This window comes from Elephantulus edwardii, unplaced genomic scaffold, assembly GCF_000299155.1.
Source record: "Elephantulus edwardii isolate Elephantulus edwardi_28Jun2011 unplaced genomic scaffold, EleEdw1.0 scaffold00014, whole genome shotgun sequence".
Lineage (NCBI taxonomy): Eukaryota > Metazoa > Chordata > Mammalia > Macroscelidea > Macroscelididae > Elephantulus > Elephantulus edwardii.
Genome location: NW_006399764.1, coordinates 30,802,299 through 30,826,317, shown reverse-complemented (window position 1 = coordinate 30,826,317; position 24,019 = coordinate 30,802,299). Strand labels below are relative to the sequence as shown.

Genomic DNA, 24,019 nt, shown 5'->3' with positions numbered 1-24,019 from the left:
ACCCGTCATGGATGACGCTCAGGGGTGCAGGCACATCCAGGGTCCTGGTTCAAGTGGGATTCTGGAGAGGAGAGAACCTGGGTCTTAACAAGGCCTCCAGGTTGTACATTCTAGGGTCTTCCACATGAGGGCACGACTGTGTCTTTGGACCCCGAATGAGCATGGTCAGTCTCTCTGTCTCCTTGCCGTCCCTCCTGGAGTACACACGGTCTGTCCGTCTCTCTGTCTCCTTGCCCTCCTCGTCTTGCTTTTCCCTCTGAGAGTCCCTGCTTGTGAGCCTGGAAGGTCCTGCATTCTCAGAATCAGAAATCTGCTTGGAGTAACAGAAAAATCCTTCCACTTGGCTCTTGGGAGTAGAAGCCAGTCCTTGTTCCCTCTTTGTTCATCCAGACCTGACCTCAAGGTCACCTACAGACAAATGTGGGTGCTTATATTTCTAACGTCATTTTTCTCTCATTTTTTTTTAAAAAAACTATAGTAAAAAGATGCCACAAAAACATGCCAGCTCAGCTCCCACCATCACAATTTCATGACATCGGTGACATTTCTCACATTGTGTACCATTGTCTTGATCCTCTCCTGAAACAATTCTACCTCTGTTCACATAAGTTTCTGAAACTCATTGCCCTGGAGGTGATTCCACTGACAGGAACCCTGCAGGGCAGTGGAAGTGACCATAGAGTTAACAGAACAGCCAGCTTCTCCCTCCTGCGTCTCCTGTCTCCATGTGGTTGTTGTTGTCGTCAGGTGTTGTCCAGTCAACCATAACTTGTAGTCACTCTGTGAACGACAGATCGAAACCTTGCCCTCTGCTCTGTCCCCACAGTCTCTCCCTTGAACAGGCCCCTTGTTGCAGCCACTCTGACAATCCATCCTATTGAAGGCCTTCCCCTTGTTCAGTGAGCCTCTGTGTTTCCAAGCGTGCTGTCCTTCTCCAAGCACGGGTCCCTCTGCTAGCATGCCCAAGGATGTGAGATGAAGTTTCACTGCCTTTGCTTCTAAGGAGCGCTCTGCTTGCACTCCTTCCAAAACACTCCTTCCAAAACAGACTTGTATGTTCTTTTGGCAGACTACGGCATAGTCAACACTCATAGTAATCCAGAAATATTACGTTGTACTCAGTAACGTCGTGTTCCATGTGATCCATACAGATTACAGCTTTGGAATCACTATGGAGCAGTTTCGCCCTGTTTCATATGATTCCGACGAGTAAGAGCCCACTTGAAAGAGCACTTCCACCCTGTTTTATACAATACCTAAGAGTAAGAACCTACTTGACGACGATGAACGTACAGATTCTGTAATAGACAAACCGCAGACAGTTGGCTTTACGACCAGAATTGGGTTTTCAGAGTTCTGGGGTCTCAGAGTCTAACTGCAGGCGTCAGCCTGGTTGATTGCTTCCTTGCTGACAATACTGGGTGTTCCTGAGCTCCTTGGTCTGTGGAGGGACCGCACCGGCCTCTGTGCAGGGGCCTCACCGGCCTCTGTGCAGGGGCCTCACCGGCCTCTGTGGAGGGGCCGCACCGGCCTCTGTCTTGCCTGTGCATGGTTGCTTCTCTGTGTCTGAGCTGCTCTGTTTACAGCTGAGCACTCTCCTCACCTATGCCCTCCTAAGGTAGCCTCAGATGGCACCAGGGACCGTGATTACGTTTCATCATGTTATATCCACAGGAAAAGGGTCAGGATCCCAACATACATGCAACATGAGGGAGTCCCAGACCAACTTCTGCCAGCTTCGTAAAGAGGAACTATCCCCATCAATAATATCCGTGTACTAAACACATGGCTGGGTGGTCAGACATGCCACCCACATGCTCCTGCACCTTCATCATTGGATCCAATGAGTGTTGCAAATTGACTCACAGACTGTACTCACAGTTGTAGAGTTTATTATGGAAATAGTTTGGGAAAGGGGGCAAGTTGGGGTAGAGTATATCACACAATGCAAGTCCACATTTAGTTTAGCAGTCCAAGCCAGATTAACAGCAGCACACAATTCTTCAATTAGTGAAAGTCCAGGTTCAGTTCAGCAGCACTTCTGGTTTCCTCAATCATCCAGGAAACGATGTCAGAACAGTTACAAGTCAGCTTTTCCTTCAGTCATCCAGCAAGCAAAACCTTTAACTGTGGCTCTGTCTTCAGGGTTCCTCTGATTACACTGTGTTGCAATCTCTTCACCACAGTGCCACAGTCCCTTCACCCTCTCTCCACCACTGCCTCCCACGATGTGGAAAGCGCTCTCTTTTTATTGGTCCCACAGCTGTGGACGATTTGCAAGACCATGTGTCTTCAGTTAAAGTAGCTGGAGACTACGCCCCTGAAATGGGGGTTGCTCAATGGATAGAAAACTGACTTTTCAAGGTTTCTGATACCACAATGTGTTTCTGGGGAAAGGTACTACTAGTCAGTCCATAATGGAACTTAAAACAATGGTTGTTAGCCAAAAACCTGCCTAACCTGGGCACAAGAGGATGTAGGAATTATTGGGAATAAAGCAAAGATTGTGAGAAATCAAGTCACCCAGATTTTCTAGCGCAAATAATAGTTATGTGTACTTGACGTTGTAGTCTGTGCGATGAGTAATTGTATTATGAAAAGTCTGAAATGGGAGGATGGCGGAGAGGGGACCCAGACACAGAGTGAGTGCAGGCTGTTAGAACTACGACACCGACAGGCTCAGTGGGAGCGCGGGTGCCACAGGTAGTGGGAACACCAGCTCGGTGCCACATGTGGGATGAACTGGCTGGTGCAGCTGAGACTCAAGCAGAAAGTCACTCTGCTGCAGGGGTTTTGGGGCAAGCTCTGCCTCCGGTTTCAACTTGGCATTGAAGAGAGGTGGGTGCATCACCTCTTGTTATAGTTTTAAGGACAGAAAGAGCCACAGTTCCATAAGCAAATCATTCTATGTCACATGTTCTGGGGTGCCCGGGGGGCGTGGAGACAGTGGGGTCGGCCTCCTGGATGATTGCTACCCCTCGGGTTAAAGACTCACTGTCCCTGACTTTGTCGGCAGCATGAGGGGAGTCCCCTGAATCAGGGCCAGGACATAGCCAGTCTCTCTCCTTACCCTCGATAGTAACCATCCAGTGTCCAAGCTCGTGCCAGACCGGGGCCGCCTCAGCCACCAGCGTCCTGCGAGGGGTCCTCTATAGGCCACTGTGCACAGGTCCCTGCAAGCCCCTTCTCCTGTCCTGCGTCCTGCAGGCTGGTCACCCCTGCCGTGTTGACGCCTCTCATCCCACTCCTGCAGGTGAAAAGCATGGCCCAGTATATGCACAACGTGGACAAGAGGGACAGTCTCCGGAGGACACGCTTTTCAGACCGTTTCAAAGATGACATAACAACCATCGTGAACGTGGTCACCTCGGAGATCGCCGCCCTGTTAGTCAAACCCCAGAAGGTAACACAGGGTCACTCCTCCCACCCCCATGGCTGACCCTGAGCATGTGGCATTGTCAGACAAGCAGTATATTAACACGTGGTGAGAGGGGAACACTCGGTGATGGTCACAGGTGGTGTGTCACGTGGGATCGGATCATGGGGAGGGGCTTGTAGAGAAATTACCACACTGACTCTACGGGCAGACCCCAGAGACGGCACAGGTTCCGTGCCAGCGCACAGCAGCGAGGCAAACATCGCACCGAGTCTCACGTGGGGTGTGTGGTTTCCCTAGAGGTAGAGAGTTGAGCTGCCAACCTAACAGCAGATGCTTCTAATCCAGCAGCTGCTCCACAGGAGAAAGGAGGGTGGTCTCCTCCTGTGCGACCTGCTGCCTCTGAGAGCTCTGCAGGGGCCGCTGTGAGTTCATTCTGACCCAACAGATCTACCAGCATAATCATCTACAAAGAGCACAGGTGACTTAGGAAAGCGTTTGAAATCTTGTGAGGATGCGCGTAAGGCGATGCGGGGGCATGAAGTGAGCACGTGCTGCTGGGAAAATGGCCCTGGCAGATGTGCGTGGTGCAATGCTGCCGCTAACCTGCAGTTTGTAAAAACAAAAACCCTGATAAATGAGCAACGTGGGATAAAGCAAAACAGCTCTACAACGAGGAACTCCTGTCATTTTAATTATGCCATCAAGGCAGATGGGGAGAAGAGTGTTCTTGTTCTTAAGATGCAGATCCTGAAATATTGATAAATAAATGCGCATGATATTTACAATCTGTTTGGAAATGTGTCAGAAAAATATAATTTCTAAGATAGATGGATAGAAAGATAGATAGATAGATAGATAGATAGATAGATAGATAGATAGATGGATAGATAGATAGATGATAGATGTTCTGTATGGTCAAATTGGAACTGACTCATAGCTGAACCTCCAGTGGGTTTTCACAGGGAGTGAATCGCACAGGGGAAGATTGCCCATCTTTTTCCCATGGAGCAGCTGGTAGATTCAAACCATATATCTTTGGGTTGGCAGAGCAATTTCTTACCATTAAGCCACCAAAGCTCCATGACTAAAGACAGGTTGTTGTTGTTGTTGTTATAGGCTATCAAGTTGCCTGTGACCCATAGTAACCCTATGTGCGATAGCAGTGAACCCTGCCCTATCCTGAGCCAGTCTCACTGATTCTGACACACCTACCCCCATTGCCCTGGTTACTGTGTCACTCTGTCTCATCTGGGGTCTTCGTCTCCTGCACTATCCCTCCACCCTTCCAAGCATATCTTCTCCAAGATGTCCCTCTCTAAGGACTGGTCCCTCCTGGCCACATGCCCAAAGTATGTGAGACAGAGTTAGAAGCCCTGGGAAACTACAAAACGCTGCCACAAGAACAAGGCTGTTGTTATGTGCCGTTAGTCGCTTGTGACTCATAGTGACCCTATGTACAAGAGCCCTAAACCCTGCTCTATTCTGTGCCAACCTCGAAAACAAATTAAATGGAAAAATATTCCCGCTTCATGAATAGGAGGATTCAACATAGTGCAAATGACAATTTTACTAAAAGCAATATATGTGTACACGTGTATGTTCTGTTGTTGCTGTTGCTGTGTGCCCTTGAGTCTGAACTGACTCGTAGCTGATCTCCAGCAGATTATCAGAGGCTGCAAATTGCATAGGAGGAGTTTGTCCAACTTTCTTGTTCAGAGCAGCTAGTGGATTTGAACCACCAACCTTTGGACTGACAGTGGAGCTCTTTTCCTGCTAAGCTACCAGGGCTTCCTCTGTATATAATGTTATGATCTTGTTTTATATAATATATAATTCTATATTATAGATAGTGATTTCATGTGTGTCCCACGTGTGTCAGAGAAGCACTGTGCCCAATAGGAGTCTCAGTGGCTGATTTTTCAGAAGTAGATTTCCAGGTCTTTCTTCCAAGGTGCTTGTGGGTGGATTTGAGCCTCTAAACTTGTAGTTAACATCTGAGGGCATTTAAGCCTTTGACTCAGAGGGTGCTGAGGGAACTTCTGTCCTGGGCCTCCAGCACTCTCACCCCAAGGGGCTGGTCAGCTCAGCCTGGGTTTGCCAAGTGCACATCCTAACACCATGAGGAGATTCTCAAAGAACTGGTTTATTGTTATGAGAATAAGAAGTTTAAACATGAAACAGTGGATCCCCCCTCTCTGAAAGGCCCCACAGTCCCTCACAAATATGAGCACTGAGAAAGAATAAAAATAAATACTCAGACCCCCACCCAAGTAGTGCCAGAGCCGGCTTTACCACGCGTGACCACATCTTATCTAAGAAGAGCAGCCCACTTCAGATTAATACAGATTATAAATGAAGAACCTAGCTCACTGAGGACAGTGAACACATTTCAAGTTAGTTCTGCAAAACTAGCTTGATTGGCTGGTGACAGCGTGGGCATCAGCAGCTGACCGTGGGTTTGGCCCAGGACTTGGCAGCGTTGTGTTCTGCTGTGACCGTGAGCCACACGCCGGGGCCTCTGCTGTGTGTGCCGAGCGGCTGTGAGCTGTGTTCTGGGTCCCTGGCACACACCAAGAAGAGCCAGGCTAATTTGCCTCAGTTCTATGGAGCAGGAAACTGATGGTTAGGAAAGATAACTGCTCAGCTCCGTGTCCTGCGAGGGACAGTGGCTGAAGTCACAGAGCCTGCCTCTGCCCCCAGGCACCAGAGAGTCCACGGCCTGGCCTCTAGCACAAAATGACCTGCGTGTCTGTCTGTCTTTAAGGAAAACGAGCAAGCGGAAAAGATCAACATCAGCCTGGCTTTCTTCTTGTACGACCTGCTGTCTCTCATGGACCGCGGCTTCGTGTTTAACCTCATCAGACATTACTGCAACCAGGTGGGTGTGCCTCGGGGGCCGCTGTGTTCTCGCCGTGTGTTGAGCTGCGGTGAGCCATCACCGGCGTGCTTCCTGTGTGTCGGTTCTGCGCCGGGGCCGATGGACAGAGGGGCACTGCCCCATCGGGTGCCCCGAAGCAGTCTCCCTCTTCTTCCTCCCTCAGAGTGGTGGGTGGGTTTGAACCCCCGACCTTCCAGTTGGCTGGGTGCTTACCCCTGAGCACCAGGGCCCTTAGGGGCGTCAGGGGAGGTGTGCTGCGTGGGGATTTGCTGGTCCATCGGCTGCTGCTCCTTCTAGTGCCTGTTGCATCACCCGAGTAACAGTTAGGAAACTGACTGCCTCTGGGGAAAGCACACTGTCTTTTGGCCCCATCTCACTGACCTGGTCACCTGACCGTGTCCTTCTCTCCTCACTGTCTCCGCAGCTGTCGGCCAAGCTCAGCAACCTCCCCACCCTCATCTCCATGCGGCTGGAGTTCCTGAGGGTCTTGTGCAGCCACGAGCAGTACCTCAACCTGAACCTGTTTTTCATGAGCGCGGACACGGCGCCCGTCTCGCCCTGCCCGTCCATCTCCTCCCAGGTAACTGCTGACCAGCCTCCACTGACCGCTGCCTCTTCGCCGGGCAGTTGGGCCTGACCCACGGCGACCCTCTACGGGGATGCTGAGGCTGTAGGTCTTTGTGGGCAGGAGATGCCAGCTTTACCCTTGGTTGTGTGTGCCATGCCTGACCTGTAACAATCCAAAACCCATGGCCACCGGGTGGACTCCAACCCATAGCTCCCTGCTGACCAGGACAGAGCAGAACTGGCCCTGAAACTTCCCTCGGCTGTAAAGCTTTAAGGAGTGGGCTGCCGCATTGGTGCCTCCTAGAGGGGCTGGTGAGTTCAAACCACCCACCTTTTGGTTAGCAGCCAGGTGCTTTATCGACTGCACCACCAGGGCCCTTTGACCTCTAGTAAGTGCTCAGTAAATGTTTTCTGTCTCCCATTGTCGTCAGCTCAGGACAGACCCGCACCTGACCCGCTCGCAGGCTCTCAGAGGCTGCATCCCAGTGCAGAAGTTTGCCCGACGTACTTCCTCCCTCAGAGCGGCCGGTGGATTCAAACTACCTGCTTTTGGGTTGGCAGCCCATGTCCCTGTCCACTAGGCCCCAGAGGACCCTCAGTGAGATGGTTTAACACGGTCTGCAACAATGGGCTCACACTCAGGACTGGCTGTGAGGGTCGCTCGGACGGGTGGACATTCTCACTGAGGACTGGCTGTGAGGGTCACTCAGGATGGTGGACGTTCTCACCCTGTTGTCCGTGGGTTGCCGGGAGCTGACTCAAGGGCACCTCACAACAGTAGCGTCATTATCACAGGAGCCCTGGTGGTGCAGTGGTTAAGACACTTGTCTGCTCACTGAAGGAAGGACCCCATCCCTCATTCGGCTGCACCTTGGAAGAAAGGCCTGCGTTCTGATAAAGATCACAGCCTTAGAACCCCCGGGACCACTCTGCCCTGTCACACGGGGTTGGTGTGACCAGCTGGAGGGCTCCAGGGGCAGCACCTCCATCATGACTGTACATCCAGTCCTCCCACTTACCGCTGCCCTCACGTCCTCCAGAACTCCAGCTCCGGCTCCAGCCTCCAGGACCAGAAGATCGCGGGCATGTTCGACCTGACCCCTGAGTACCGCCAGCAGCACTTCCTGACAGGACTGCTCTTCACTGAGCTGGCCGCCGCCCTGGACGCTGAAGGGGAAGGGTACGTTTCCAACACTGACCGTAGAAGGTCAGACGAGGCCCTCACCAGACTTGCCTTCTGGTGTCTCGCACTGGGTAGAAAACGCCTTCACTCTCCAGTTCCAAAGGGCAGAGACACCAGGTGTGGGGAGGGTGGTTCCAGCAGAGCCCAGAAACGGTGTGCAGAGGGAGGGGGCCGCAAAGCGACTTCTCCAGGACGCGCTTCCTGGGAGAGAACTTGCAAGGCTGTGGTGCTGGTAGAGGCTTCAGGCAGCGCTGGTGGCTTATTGAGAATGAACGTGCTGCCGGCTCAGAGGTGTGTGGTTTGAATCCACCAGTCACTGCAGGAGAAGGATAGGAAGTCTCCTCCCGTGCAGGGTACTCCCCCTGAAAACCTGGAGGGTCAGCTGTCAGTGGGTTCACACCCTGCAGGCTCCTAGTGATGCTTTGATTGGCAGGGTCCTTCGAGACAGAGAAAAGCCCTTCCTTTATTGTTGTCAAGAAACACACCCAAGTCATTCATTCATGCAGCTTCCACAAATATACTTACTGACTTGAGATATGGCTCCAAAATGCCCCGTCCCCACCCACATAAACTCAGTCCTCCCTAAGAAAGCACGGTTCCAGCACCCTCCCCTCTTCTCCACCTCCGGAAACCACCATTGATCTCAGAGTTCTGCGTGTTTTCTTATCCTCTTAAATAGGGGCATGTTTTTCTTGTTCTTTTGCCATTGACTTGATTCTCTCAGCCTGATGTTCAACCACGTCATTGTTTTTATTGTTAGATGTCAGCGCACCGAGACTGTGTGTTTGTTGTTGTTGAGTGCTGTCGCGTCAGATGCCCTCTGGAGGGTTTTCAGTGGCAGTGAGACGCCTGGAGGATATTGCCAACCCTTGTGGAGCAGCCAGTGGATTCGAACCATCTGCCTTTGGAGTTTGTGGTTGTTTTCACTGCTGTTGTCTATGACTGACAGTGACCCTGTGAGCCACAGATCTGAACCTTGACCTGTCCCCTGCCTTCCTCGTCATCCTGGATGTGATCAAGGTCATTGTTACAGTCACTGAGCCAGTCCATGTCGCAGCAGCCAATCCTGTGCTGTTTTACAATTTCTGCTTTACCTAAGCCACTTTTGTAGTCACTGTGTCAATCCAACTTATCGAGGGTCTTCCTCTTTTCTGCCAAACCTCTGTTTGTCCATGCATGCTGCCTGATGTCTCTCCCAGGGCTGGTTCCTCCTGATGACACGCCCAGAGGCGTGAGATGACGTCTCACCTTCACTTCTTTTTTTTTTTTGTATTTTTTTACGTGTACTGTCAAATCAGATCTCACTGGTACAGGAGGAAATTGCCCCCTCCTTCTCCAGCAAAGCATCTGGTGGATTTGAACCGCATACCCCTGGGATTACAGTGTAGCGTCTTGCCACTAGGCCACCAGAGCTCCCTTTCAACTTCACTTCTAAGGAGCACGCTGGCTGACTTCTCCCAAGGCGGGTTCGTCGTCTTGACGCAGTTGTGGCCCGTTTAGTCCCCAAACTCCATTCCTTTTTGTGACTGGGCGAGAGTCCATCGTACGGATGGGCCACTTCTCGTTGACCCCTCATCTGTTGACGGCATTGCACTTGTCTCCACATTCGGCTCTTGTGAGAAGCGCCCCCATGTACATGGGTTACAGGGTCCCAGAGCTGGTCTTAACTTGGGGACATCATGCCAGGGCCACACAGCTTGGAGCCAGCAGAGGATGTGGCTACTGATGGGAAGGACTTGTCCTGGGTCTTCACTGGATTCTCACGGGCCAGCGTCACAAGCTGAGAGAGAAGCCACACACCCAGGGTTAGTGTCCATGCAGTTGTTACTGTGTGGGCTGTTGAGTCCACTTCAGCTCACAAAGACCTTACATGGGACAGCAGAACTGCCCTGTGGGGGCTCCCGTTCAATCCAGTGGTTCGCAGTGCACAAGACAAAGTCACGAGATGCACAAGACAAAGTCACGAGATGCACCTCGAAGACATCATGACTGTCATGGATTCAGTCATGTCCCCCAAAACACATGCATGTAATGAAACAATGATGTCAGGAGGTCAGGTGGCCCAGGGGTAAGAAACTACATTGCAAACTCAAAGGCATGCAGTTTGAATCCCCCAACTGCTCTGAGGAGGGGCGGTCAGTCCCCGCCTGTGTGATTTAAAACCCACTGGCAGGTCAGCTGTGAGTGGATTCCAACTCAACTGTCCCCAACAACAACAACAATAATAACATTATAATACGGATTCTGTGTGACGATCTCCCATCATTTGATAAACCAAATAATTGTGGGAGGATTAAGGGTGGGGTGCCACACTCCTGAGTCCTCTGACAGCCCCAGGATGGAAGAGTGGTCCCCCGAGGGTGTGGCCTGTAACACCTATTATCTCAACGGAGATAAAAAGGTGAGGGAAGTGGGGGTGAGGGCTTCAGTCACATAAGCAGCTCATTGTCACCGAGTCCCAGTCAGAGCTGACCCTCCAGCAGGTTGTCAGGGGCTGTAAACGGAGTGAGAAGGGATTGCCCATCTTTCTCCCTCAGAGCTGCTGGATCCGAACTGCCTGACTTTGGGTTGACAGCACAACCCCCTACCCTCTAGGCCACCAGAGCTCCCCAAGAAACAACTAATTGCTCCTGAGTTGGAACTGCCTGCCTTGGGGTTGGCAGCATAACTCCTTATCCACGAGGCTGAAAGAAGGGACTTCAGTAGCACCAAGACGTCATATCCAGGAGTGGACCCAGGTCCCTGCTCGAGGAAGCTCATCGATACAGAGAATGTCACTTGGGTTGATGTGCCCGTGGAATGCTGGGCATAGGGATGTCGAAATGAGACAAAGCTGTTTCCCCGGAGCAGGCACAGAGCGAAAACTTTCCCTTCAGCCGGCACCTGAGTTTGAACTTCTAGACCAAACTGTGTGAGAATCCATTTGTGTTTAACACTCGCCTTGCGGCATCTCTGTTACAGCAGCGCTGTGTAGCTAGGACAGCGCTGAGCAGCGGAACCAGGCCTGGAACGCAGGCGTGGGATCCTTTGACCTCTCCCTGGCCTGCCCGTCCCCCCTGGTCGCCTTGGCGCTGGGGTCACTGTGACGCTGTCCTTCTCGGGTCAGCCTCCCCGTGTGCTAACCGCGTCCCCCGCCTTCACCGTCAGGATCAGCAGGGTGCAGAGGAAGGCGGTCAGCGCCATCCACAGTCTGCTGAGCAACCACGACCTGGACCCCCGCTGCGCCAAGCCCGAGGTGAAGGTCAAAGTCGCCGCCCTCTACCTGCCGCTGGTGGGCATCATTTTGGACGCGTTACCGCAGCTCTATGATTTTACAGGTAAGACACCCACTGTCTCGCCCCTGGGGTGCGTGGACAACCCAGAACCTGCAGCGTGGGGTCTGCTCTCACACAGGACGGGCCCCCTGGGGTTCAGAGCACATCTGGGCTCCTCCAGGTTTAAGTGGCTGTGACCGTGACCCTTCTCGGGACAATCACTGCCTTTCTTCTAAGGCATCTGGGGGGATTGAGAGCACCGGTCCTCCACAGTCAGAGGATGGCATTCATCGTTACACTGCACTGCTCCCCGCGTTGATGGGCACCAAAGTCCCCCAGAATGAGGTCACTCCTGTTAGCTCTGTGCTGGCCGGTGTGTGGTCGCTTGTCCACTTCCAGGTCGTCGGACTTGGGCCGGGCTCTGGAGGAGGAGGGCCAGTGAAGCGGGTCTGTGATCACGTTCAGGGAGAGACTGGTCTCAAGGGGACGGCTCACGCAGCTCTGGAGGCTCCGAGGCCCGATTCTGAGGTCAGGTGTCAGGCCAGAGGCTTCTCCTCACACCAGTGGATGATGTCCTGCTGCTGCCTTCGGGTCAGCTCTGGTCCATAACGACCTCGTGTAAACAAGCCAAAACCTCGGCCTCTCCTGCACTGTCCCCACAGTCTCTGCTGGGCTCGGGCCCATTCCTGCTGTCACGGTGTCAGTTCTTTTCCTTGACGTTCTTCCAAAGGCCAGCCCCTCCTGACAACACGCCCAGAGTATGTGAGACAATGCCTCCCAGTCTTTGCTGCGAGGAGCTCTCTGGCTGCACCTCGCTCAAGTCACACGTGGTTATAGGGGCTGATGAATCCACATCTGCAGGTAAGGCAGCAGGTGCAAGGCTTCTCACATCTCAGGAAGCAGCAGTCAGATGAATGGAAGACCAAGATGAGGGAGCTTGGCCAGGACCTCCCCCTGCACTGCATGCAGGCCACTCATAACCCAAGGACACACCTCATTCAGCTGATTGGCTTCTCCCGTCAGACCACAGTGGATAACGATTACCTCGTATCTGCAGCCCACTGAGAATCATGGCTGGTCAAGTGGACTTATAGCCTTAACCATCACGTCCACAGAAGCTCTCAACACAAGCCTTAGTTCAGTGTTTTTAAATCCAAAAGCACGCGGCCCCTTGCGTATTTGCTTAGAAATGACACATATGTAAAGAAATAGACGTACAGAGTCTGTGTGGTACATATGGTTTAACACACTCTGTACTACTTATGGAAGGGTTAGCGGTTCAAGTCCACTCAGAGGTGCCGTAGGGGAAGGCCTGGCAATCTGATTCTGGACGGTACCAGCTTTGGAAACCTTATGGGGCACGGTTGTGGTCTGCACGGGGGCAGTCACCATGGCTTCAGAGTGACCTGATGGAAGCTGGTTATTGGCCTGCTAACGACACACACGGAGAGAGGGCGGGGTGGGAGAAAGACATACCTGCACTGTACACACAGAGAGAAGTAAGGAGAGACAGGCGCCCAGACACAGGCACAGAGACACATGGTACACACACACACAGAGCATACAAGCACAGAGACACACGTACACAAACATACACACACAGTGTACTAGCACAGAGACACATGTACACACACACAGAGCATACAAGCACAGAGACACACGTACACACACAGTGTACAAGCACAGAAACACACAGAGACACACGTATACACATACACAGTGTACAAGCACAGAGACACATGTACACACACACACACACACACACACACAGAGTGTACAAGCACAGGGAGAGAGGGAGGGGTGGGAGAAAGACATACCTGCACTGTACACACAGAGAAGTAAGGAGAGACAGTCACCCAGGCACAGGCAGAGAGACACATGGTGCGCACACACAGAGCATATTAGTCCGGAAACACACAGACACATGTACACACACACAAAGCATACAAGCACAGAGACACATGGTACACACAACACACACAGCGTAAAAGCACAGAAACACACAGAGACACATGTACACACACACAGACACACGCGCGCACACAACGAACAAGTACAGAGACACACCCAGGATTCTGGTCTTTTCCATGAACGGCTGCTGCTTTCCTCACAATTTGGAAGCCTTCCTGGGAATTACGTGGCTGCTCTCACAGAGCCTGGGTCCTCGGTTTGCTTCCACGAGCCCTGCCATCCTGGCAGGAATTTGCCCTTGGAATCCAGATCTCCCCATTTCCCCCACATGCAGTGTCCTGACTGGCAAATCGCCTTCAGACCTTGTAGTGTTTCTGAAAACTCAGTCTGTCCACAGAACTTTCACAGATGAAAATGTCTACACTAGTTTGACTCTAGCTGTAAGGTCCAAATGGTTCTAGTTAACAAGTCTAACAGAATGTGTGTTTTTAATTACTGAACCAGGAACAGGTACTCAGCATAATTTGCCAAGAACTGCTCAGCACATGGTTACTGTGTCTGCATCTGGTGATGTTCTTGACAACTGCCCTTTTAAAGTGTGGGGTCCCCCTTTTTTATTTGCATACATCTATAAACCTACTGCCAGTGGGGAGAAGGGCCCCATGGGGTTGCCAAACCAGTGATCTTTACAGAAGCAGACTGTACACTTTTCTCCCAAGTAGAGCAGCTGGTGGGTTTGAACTGCTGACCAGCAGTTCCCATGCCACCCAGTTGGCAGGCGAGTGCTTAAGCCACTGTACCACCAGAGCTCCTTCTAACCTTACCGGATTTACAGCCTCAGAAACTCTGGGGGACAGTTTCACTATGTCCTGCAGGGCCACCGTGAGTTGCCATGGCCTAGGGGACAGATTCACAGTGTCCTGCAGGGCCACTGTGAGTTGCCACGGCCTGGGGACAGTTTTACTGTGTCCTGCAGGGCCACTGTGAGTTGCCACGGCCTAGGGGACAGATTCACAGTGTCCTGCAGGGCCACCGTGAGTTGCCATGGCCTAGGGGACAGTTTTACTGTGTCCTGCAGGGCCACTGTGAGTTGCCACGGCCTGGGGCAGTGGGTGGACAGGCAGAGGACTGACTAGAAATACTACCTGTGACCTGGCCTCACCAGCGACCTTTGCATTACAGCTGTGGACGCACGTGGTGGGAAAAGCCGCTCGAGTGGCTCCTACGAAGAACAGGATGGTGAAAGTGCGATTCACCAGAGTGTGGCCCTGGCCATCGCCGGCAATCATTTCAGCCTGAAGAGCAGTGGGCCTCTCCCGTCGTCCCTGGTACGTGGGGTGCTTGCTCTGCTTCTCCCCTCTCTCCCAGGCTACTCTGCCGTTGTTGGGAATCCTGGAAGCGTAAACAATTAACGTCTGCACTGCTCGCAGAAAGGCTGGCTGTTCAGGCCACTGTGCTCTCATAGGATGGACAGCAGGAGTAGCGAGGGACCACGTGGTTTTTCTGGTCTTGGGGTCCTGGACACTGTGCTGTGGATGGTTCTTAGTTCTTGGGACTGATCGTGTCTAAGCATCTTTGCTTTTCTTCCCTCTTGTTCTGCACAGAGAGACCAACAGTTGCCCCTTTGGTGCTTCCAGACCCTAGTCGCTGGTCACCAAGGGAGGTGTAGGATGTTGTCTTTGTGAACCAGGTTATGCCAGTTGACCCTGCCCAGAACTGCAGCTCAAACCCCAGGTGTTCAGTTATGATTGAGATGTTTGTGTAATAACTTTGCCCCCTGTCTGGCTGTGTCATTTTAGATTCCAATTTAGCAAACCTGGTTTCCAATAGGAAAAGAAGGGATTTGCTGCTTCGAATGAAAGGAAGTCTAGGGGCAGATTCATTTTGGTGAAGGGCTTCTTTAAGGTGAGTGTAGGATGTCACGGGCAAGGAAACCTCAACTCTCAGCAGGTTATTTGCTGTTAGTTTTTCTCTTGGACATTATTTGCCTGCGTGGAGAAGCGCCAAAGCCTTAAATTCACCAGTCAGAACATGCTCCCCGGGAAATCATCATTGACCTAAAGACTTCATTTATTCTTGTCAACAGACTGAAAGACTCAAGGCTGATTCCTTCACTGGACTTGTTCCCATCCAAGACCAACGCCGCGCTCCAGCCCCACAAGGGCTCTGGTGCAATCTCCCCAGCACATTCCGTGGATATTAGCTACACGGTGTGAACCAAGAGGGCCGGGGGGTGTTGTCCGTGTGGACATGATGAGTAAGGGAGGTGAACTCAGCGCCGGAGGATGAGCAAACGAGGCCAAAGCGTGAAAGCAGATGGATTCCTTCCACCCTCGCCTGCCCCCAGGGTTCAGAGATCTTGACCAAAGGCCTCCCGAGCTCTGGACTTGATTAATTTTCGAGCAGGTCATGACCTCGTGTTTGGCGCCTGTGGCTGTGAAGCTAACTGATGGACAGCTCAAGTATTTGCACTCCCAGCCAGGCGCGTTCTCTGCTCGTGGCCGCTTCAGCACAGCTGAGCTTGCACCAGAAATACGGGCGGCGTTTGCAGCATGAGGCCACTTGGTATCACTGAGGTCGGAGAGAATGCCCAGCGAAGACCAGCAGACCACCGTCCACTCCACCATGATGAGGTTGTGACCCCCCAAAATACGTACTGGATTCCTGTGGATGGAATTCCGTGTGGAAATAGAACATAGAATTGTCGTGTTAATAAGAACATAATAATGTACTCATCAGCATAGATTCAATTCCAACCCACAGAGAATCTCTCTCTCTCTCCCCCTCCTCTCTCCCTCCCTCTCTCTTTCCCCCCTCCTCTCTCGCTCTCTCTCCTTTTCTCTCTCTCTGCCTTTCTCCCACTCTCTCCCTTTCTCTCGGTCTGTATCTTTCTCCCTCTCTTTCTGCCATCAGATCAGAGCTGACTCTCAGCTGACCCTCTTGCAAGCTTTCACTGGTAACAAATCTCTTGGGAGGAGAGGATCCATCTTTCTCCGAATCAGCATCTGAGGGATCCAAACCATCTGCCTTTGTGTTGGGAGTGCAATTCCTTACCTGCTAGGCTACCAGAGCTCCCAGCCAGGCTAGCTCTCTCCTTGCATCCAGGTTCCACTGTCCAGGGAGAGAGAACGACAGGATAGAGCAGAGCTGCCCCATGGGGTTCCTAAGACTCATCTTTATGGAAGCAGACTGCTTTCCTTTTGTCCTGTGGCATGGTTGGTGGATTTGAACTGCTCACCTTTTCATTAGCGGCTCAGTGGAGCTTAACCACTGAACCACTCGGGCGCTGTTACATGTAGGGTGTCTCAGGCTTTATCACTTTCAAGATACAAAAGAAGAGCATGGACAGTGACCAGCAAGTGCAAATAGGGAAAGAACACGTGGAGAGAAAGGAACCCATGAACACAGGCTGGAGAGCCCCAGATAAGGGTCCCGCACCCCAACCCAGGCAGACAGAGCCAATACCCTGAATTCAGACTTCTGGCCTCTGGTGGAACAAATCTTCTCTCCAGAGTACTAAAGAGCAATGATGTCAGCTTAAAGACTAAGGTGCACCTTATTCAAGCCACTATCTTCAGTTGCTTCATAAGCATCTGAAAGTTACACAGTGAATATGGATAATGGAAGAAGAATCAGGGCCTTTGACTTGTGGTGTTGGAGACTACTGGAGAATGTTGGTACTATATATTCCACAGACTGCCAGGAGAACAAACAAACCTGTCCCAGAAGAGGTACAATCAAGGGTCTCCTATCAGGCAAAAATGGTGACCCTTCATCTCACATGTTTTGGGCATATACTCAGGAGGGCTCAGTGCTTGGTAAAGACGTCCTGCTGGGAAATACAGAGGTTCAGAGGAAAAGAGGAAGGCCCCCAACAAGAGGAAAGGTCACAGTGACCGTGAGAATGGCCGTGAGCAGATTGGAGATGGTGAAAATGGTGCAGGGTAGGGCCAGGTTTACAGGGTCACCGTGAGTCACAGTCGACTCGATGGCACCTGACAACGAGGGAACAATGGGGCTCAAACAGCAAAGATGTGATGCCTGATAAAGCAGAGGTCATCGTGCGAGAGGAGAACCCTTGGGCAGATGGATGACACAGTGGCCGCAGCAATGGGCTCCCACAGCAACGGCCGTGAGGATGGTCCTGGATGAGGGAGAGCTTCCTTCTCTGCCCACGGGGTCGCTATGGGTCAGGACAGACGCAAGAATGACTAGTAACAACACAAGCCTCCTACACTGTGAGAAAATACAATTCTGTCTGTTGTAGCCACCCCCTTGTGGTGTTCTCGTCCAGCCACACTCGGTGACTAAGACAGCCCCCAGCACAGATACACACCTGGACACGTACACTCCACGTGAGGCCCTTTTGCTGAGCTGCCCAGCCCAGCTTTCCCACACCCACTCCCCACACTGTGGCCTCCCCACCAACCAGCTGACACAGAGATGGTGTCCACTGGAGAGCAAAAACCCTATTGATGGCTGGAAGGAGGAGGAGTATGGGGGTGGCTCTCGAGAATTGTGTCATGGCCACGTCAGATCGTGTCATCTTCTCAAATGGCAGGACTCTCACCACAAAACGAACGTGGTTTTGGTGAAAATGCACATAACAGGTCATATTGTTGTTGTGTAGCGTCGAGTCATGACCAACTCATAGCTGACCCTCCAGCAGGTTTTCAGAGGTCCTTAATGCATGGGAAGACGTTGCTCGTTTTTCCTGTGGAGTAACTGGTGGGTTTGAACCGCGTGCCTTTGCATTGGCAGAGCAATTCCTTACCAGTTAACCACGAAAGCTTCCTGCACAGGTGACTGTCGGTGACACAGGTCACACGCTTCCTAGATGAGGAAGGAGAGAAATGATGTTGTTGTTGTTAGGTGTCATCAGGTCAAGTACGATCCATGGAGACCCTATAAACCACAGATGTGAGCCCTGCCCTGTCCTGTGCCATCCTCATCGTTTCTGACCTACTTGAGCCCATTGCTGCTGTGTCAGTCGGTCTCTTGGAAAGTCTTTGTCGCTTCCACTGACCCTTCACCTTTCCAAGCATGATGTCGCTTTCTGAGGAAGAGTCTTTCCTAGCAATGTGACCGAACTGTGAGAGATGAAGCTTTGTCGTCTTGACCTCCCGTGAGCACTCAGGCTGCACCTTCTCTGAGTCATGTCAGACGGGCCCCATGCATGGTGAACTCCAGCAATCCCGGCACATGGGTCACGTGTGCTCACATCACTGTCACCTGGGCTCAGATCCAGGAAAAGCAGAGTAAATGCCCATCCACATTTTGGACAGGAATTATGTGAGAATGAGCAAGTTCAGTTCTCAGACGGAATCTCCACACTGCTGTTTTCACCCTTTTTTTTTTGTATTATTGCTATCTTCAAAGGGCATCCTGGTGGTGCCATGGTTAAATTGCTCAGTCAGTAAGTAAAAAGTTGCCAGTTTGAATCCACGAGAGAAAGACGTGGCATCTGCTGCCGTAGATATTGTTGGGTGAGTGGGTCCAAGCCACAGAGAGTTTGGCTGCAAATGTGAAACGCGGCCGGCTCCTGCGCCGCCCATGGTCACGGCTGTGTTTCAGGCCGCTGGTACAGCCACCGTGGGACTTCATCTCCTTGGAGGTCTTTCTCTCCTTTGCTCACCCTCCACTTACCAAGCATGATGTCCTCCAAGAACTGGACCTTCATGATAAAGGACCGAAGTCCACGAGAAGCAATTGTAAGGAGCATTGTGACCACACCCTTTCCAGGACCGGTTTGTTCTCCTGGTCGTAGATGCTGCTTCATCTACCATGACGCACATCTGCCAATTCTTCCTCACTCTTCCTTATTCGCTGTCTGGCTCTCCAGTCTAAGCAGACACTGACAGGACGTTGACTTGTGTCAAGTGCACATCAGTCCTCAAAGTGATGTCTTTTACTTTTTAATATTTTAAAGAGGTCTTTTTATAGCTGATTTGCCCAAAACAATGCTTTGAATACTTTTTCCTACCAGCCTAGACGTGTTGATGTGGATCCAGGTAAAACGGGATTGTCGACACTTCAATGATGTCTGTGTTTGTCCATCCATTTGTGAGGATTTGGGGCTTTTCGTGCTGAAGTGTAATCCATGCTGACGCCTTTGACTTCGTCATTCTGTCATTCAAGCCCTAACTTTGGACAAGCGAAGTCATGTTGTCTGCTCACCACAGGCTGTCAGACTTCCTCCAATCCTGGTGCTGTGTTCTTCTTCATAAAGTCACCCTCCTGGATCATTCACCCGGCATCCACATTGAATAAATATGATGAAAGGATACAGCCCTGATGCACACGGGCTGCCTTTAAACCACAGCGGAAACTTGGCTCTGTCTGAACCACCAGCTCTGGGTCCGTCTGCAGCTTCTGTATAAACAGTTACGTTTTCCTGGATCCTCTTCCTTTGTGACGTTATCCATGGTTTGTTAAGATCTACACAGTGGCATGCCTTTGTCCGGCCCATGAAGGCGACATGGTCAAGTGGAGAGCACGGCACTGGGAATCCCACGGGCAGCCCTTCCCTGTCACGTGGAGCCACTATTAGATGGAATCAACCTGACACATCTTGCTTGGGATTTTGGTTTGTCTGCACTGATTATTCTACCAGCAACATTTGACATGGAACTATGTCAAAGTACGGCACTCTGGTGGCCTAGCAGTAAGAAGCTGTGCTGCCATCACAAAGACACTCAGTTTGAATCCCCCAGTTGCTCCGTGAGAAAAGGATGGACAGTCTCTTTCTGTGCAATTTAGTGCCTCTGAAAACCTGGGGGGGGGGGGTCAGCGGTCAGTTCTGACTCTGCGACACATAAATGCAGCATCTCAAAGCAGCAGGCTGGTGGCACAGCCCGTGGTGAGCTGCACCGCGAACCAGAAGACTGCATGCAGCCCGCAGTCCACCAGTCCAGCCCGCAAAGCCACCAGCAGCTCTGAGGGAGGACGAGCTGTCTCCTCCATTGTCAACCACAGCCTGGGAGCCCCTGGTCCTGAGTGTGAGTTGAGTGTGAGCTGTGTGTTAACGGGATTAGGACCATCCCTCGGGATGTCAGTGAGTGGGTTTGTGTGGCATGTGGACAAGCAGATCTCCGCTTGCTGTGCTGGAGGTGTGACTTCTGGAAGCAGTTCCAGGTGGAGCAGAAGTGATGCCCACATCTGGGGAGGAGCACGCCCGGGCTCCCCATCCCTGTGCCCGCCCTTAATCCCTGGGGAGGAGCACGCCCGGGCTCCCCATCCCTGTGCCCGCCCTCAACCCCTGTGCCCCTCCAGCCCTACAAGCAGTGCAGCCTGCTGAGCGCCGACACCACCCGCAACCTCATGACCTGCTTCCTCTGGATTGTCAAGAACGCGGAGCAGAGCCTCATCCAGCGGTGGATTGCAGACCTGCCGTCCATGCAGCTCAACAGGATCCTGGACCTGCTCTTCATCTGCGTGTCCTGCTTCGAGTACAAGGTGGGCGTGGGTGGCGGTGGGCTCTCTGCTTGGCTTGGCTTGTCACTGCCACGTGGGCTGAGCGGTGGAAACATTTAACTTTTCCGATTTCTGTACTTGTCGGCCTGGGATCTGCGTCAAGCCCCAGACACACATGTCAGCCGCATTTTCTGTGCTTCTGTCTGGAAGGGTTGGTCTCACTGGGATCATCTTAAGTTAGTGAATCACTGAGGAGTCCCTGAGCAGGGTCTTGTGGGGGGATCACCTGGACAACGTCCTGCAGCAGGTGGAGCCCTTGGGGGGGTGGGCTCAGGCTGCAGGTGTTGGGGAGAGCCAGGGAGGGATCCCCTCAATGCACGCAGAGCTCCCCCAGCAGATGCCCTTCCTCCCTTCGTCCAGGGAAAGCAGAGCTCCGACAAGGTCAGCACGCAGGTCCTGCAGAAGTCCAGGGACGTCAAGGCCCGGCTGGAGGAGGCGCTACTGCGAGGGGAAGGGGCCCGAGGGGAGATGATGCGGCGCTGCCGGACTCCAGGTGTGTGCACGCACGTTGTAGAGGGACCCAGGTGCGTGGGAGGTGGGGCTCCGCGTGTGTACATGCACATTGTAGAGGGACCCAGGTGCGTGGGAGGTGGGGCTCCAGGCGTGTGCACGCACATTGTACGGGGACACACATGTGGGAGGTGGGGCTCCAGGTGTGTGGACACACGTTGTAGGGGGGATCTAGGTGTGTGGGAGGTGAGACAGGTGTGTGGACACACATTGTAGGGGGTATCCAGGTGTGTGGGAGGTGAGGTTCCAGGTTAGTGCGCATATATCGTAGGGGAATCCAGGTTTATGGAGCTGGGACTACAGGTGTGTTTAGGTGGGACTTAGGTATGTAGAAGATGAGTTTTAGGATGTGTGAGAGTTGGGACTCCAGTTGTGTGTGCAAGGGTGCTGGGCTCCTGGGGGGATGGGTTTCGGTGGGCCGAGGCTCCGAGTGTGTGGGCAAGGTGCTGGGCTGCATGTGTAGGTGGGAAAGAGGCTCAGGTGTATGAGTGGAGTGACAGACTTTAAGGGTGGGGAGGGGTGGTGCTCTGGGTATGTGGACAGAGGATTATACTACAAGTGTGAGGGTGGGGTGCTAGGTTCCGGGTGGAGGGGGTAGGAGGTATCCCACTTTTGGTCAACAGCTTGGAGCCATCTGAGTGGACTGTCCCCAGTGTGAGTGGACATTTGTCACTTTCTGGAGACATTTAAGGGGACATCAGAGACAACAGTTGTAGGGTTCTTGTGTGAAGTCCTCCTGCACCCCTGAGCTGGAGCACAGGAACCCTGGAGACGCCCCCTCAGCAGCATCTTATTCAGACTCCCAGTGGGACAGGGTCAGTGTGCGGTCCCAGGCCCGGGTGGAGGTGTGTCCATCAAGGCTGCAGGCCCTCTCAGGCATTAGGCTCTTTTCTCTCAACTTTAGACCTTGAGTGTAACAAGTGCTTAACATGCTTGGCTGCGAACCAAGAAGGCTGGAGGTTTGAGGCCGTCGTCCAAGGGCACCTTAGAAGAAAGGCCTGGCCATCTCTTCTGAAAGACCAGCCCTTGAAAGCCCTGTTCAGTACAGTTCTCCCCCACATGTGGGGTGCTGGGAGTCAGGGGTGACTTGAGAAACATCCAGATCACAGTCAAGAGAGTGGATTGTTCTGTCCCAGGCCCATCTGTCTGCAGGCTCACGGCCCCCACCCCCACAATGATCCGAAATGGGCTGAGTTGTAGATAGAATGAGGTGCTTCCCGCCCTCGGCCTGGGCTGACTGCTGGTTAAATCTGAGGGCCAGCTTGTCCTGGCCTCTGGATCTTAGGGCTCCACATTCTCACAGTGGGGGCACCCTCAGAAGTCCTGGTGGCATAGGGGTTAAAGCACCCTCTTGCTAACCACAAGGTTGGCGGTTCAAACCCTCCACGGGGAAAAGATACGGCAGTCTTCTTGAAAGATCGTGGTCTGTCCACAGACTCCTGTGAGCTGGAATCAGCTCAACAGGAACAGGTCTGGTTTGGGGGTACCATCATTCACCCCCCATGCTTTCTTTTCCAACAAATCAGTGAGAGAGCCAGTGTCTCCCTCTGGTCTTATACGTGGACTCCCCGTGTGCCAGAAATGAAGAGGAAGGGTCTTCTGAAGCTCCAGTTGTCCACCAGAGAGAGGCCCAGCCTGGAGTTGTTTCTCCACCACCCCAGCCATTAACGGGGCCTCCCACTATCTGGAGGAGCTGCTGAGGCGTCTCCCCCAAGCTTGTTAGGGAGCCTCTGCTTATCTGGAAGGGCTCCCTGCTAATCAAATTCTTCGCGTGCTTCTCTTAACTCCTAGGGAATGACCGGTTCCCCGGCCTCAGCGAGAACCTGAGATGGAAGAAGGACCAGACACACTGGCGGCAAGCTAATGACAAGCTGGATAAGTAAGACACCCCCGGAGGCCCTGGCCGTGCACCCCGGCCCAGCGCCTTTCCCAGGCTCCTTGTGTTACCAAAACAACATCATCCTCCCGGGGCACGGAAATCAAACCTTGTCGTCCATGTGGACACAGTTCCGCCAGGACAATCAAGGCTGTGAGGAATTAGGATTTCCGACTCTTGAAATTCATCATGTTGATAAATATTTCAAGAGTATTTAGTAAACTCAGATAGTTTAACAAGAGGCCCATGGCAGGAGGGGCCCAAGAAAGAACTAGGGGATGTGGGGAAGACCACATTATCTCAAATCCAAAGTTTCCTTGAAGAGATGTGGTAACAATGGCTATTCATGGCCAGTCATGTCAGCGTTCCCTGAAAATGTCCCCCAAAAGGGGCGACACTATTTCTAATTACGTGTGTGAATTTTAGAAAGGCTGCCAGGAATTCAAAAGCCAGATGTTACTAGTGGTTTTCTCGAGCGCTGGGAACTGGCTGGCAGTGTTTTCTTCTTTGCACTTGGCTCTTTTCTCACAGACCTTTTGCCTTTGAGTCCATTCTGATGAGTAACTGGCCCTCCATTCAGGTTTCTGAGGTGACTCATCTTACTCCCACAGAGCGGCTGGTGGATTTGAACCGTCAGCCTTTTGGTTAGCAGGCTACTACAAAACATATTAGATCAATAAAGAAAATGAAGAAATGAAAGAAAAACAATTAATTTGGCTTTCAATATACACTGCAGAAAGAGAATGAGGGGGAGGGAGCACCCTGGTGACAGAATAGTTAGGCACTTGGCTGGTAAGGGGAAGGTTACTCGTTTGAACCCTCTCAATACCAAGAAAACTCTATCAGTCAGTTCTTCATTGTCACATGGGATCACTCTGAGTCAGAATCAACTCAACAGCATCCCAAACAGCTAATGATGGACGAGTGGATGGATGGATGGGTGGTTGGGTGGATAGGTGATGGATGAATGGATGGATGGATGGATGGA

At 52.2% G+C, this 24,019-nt stretch overlaps 1 protein-coding gene across 2 annotated transcripts in view; it reads left to right on the top strand.

The window, feature by feature from the left end:
• DOCK8 (dedicator of cytokinesis 8) overlaps window positions 1–24,019 on the top strand; it is a 151,456-nt gene that overhangs the window by 92,264 nt on the left and 35,173 nt on the right. For both annotated transcript variants that reach the window (XM_006881327.1, XM_006881326.1), the window contains 9 exons: window positions 3,254–3,403; window positions 6,144–6,257; window positions 6,682–6,837; window positions 7,865–8,004; window positions 11,155–11,324; window positions 14,355–14,500; window positions 20,445–20,627; window positions 21,006–21,138; window positions 22,947–23,034. In XM_006881327.1, coding sequence (XP_006881389.1) covers window positions 3,254–3,403; window positions 6,144–6,257; window positions 6,682–6,837; window positions 7,865–8,004; window positions 11,155–11,324; window positions 14,355–14,500; window positions 20,445–20,627; window positions 21,006–21,138; window positions 22,947–23,034 — 1,280 coding nt within the window. The remainder of the gene's footprint in view (window positions 1–3,253; window positions 3,404–6,143; window positions 6,258–6,681; window positions 6,838–7,864; window positions 8,005–11,154; window positions 11,325–14,354; window positions 14,501–20,444; window positions 20,628–21,005; window positions 21,139–22,946; window positions 23,035–24,019) is intronic.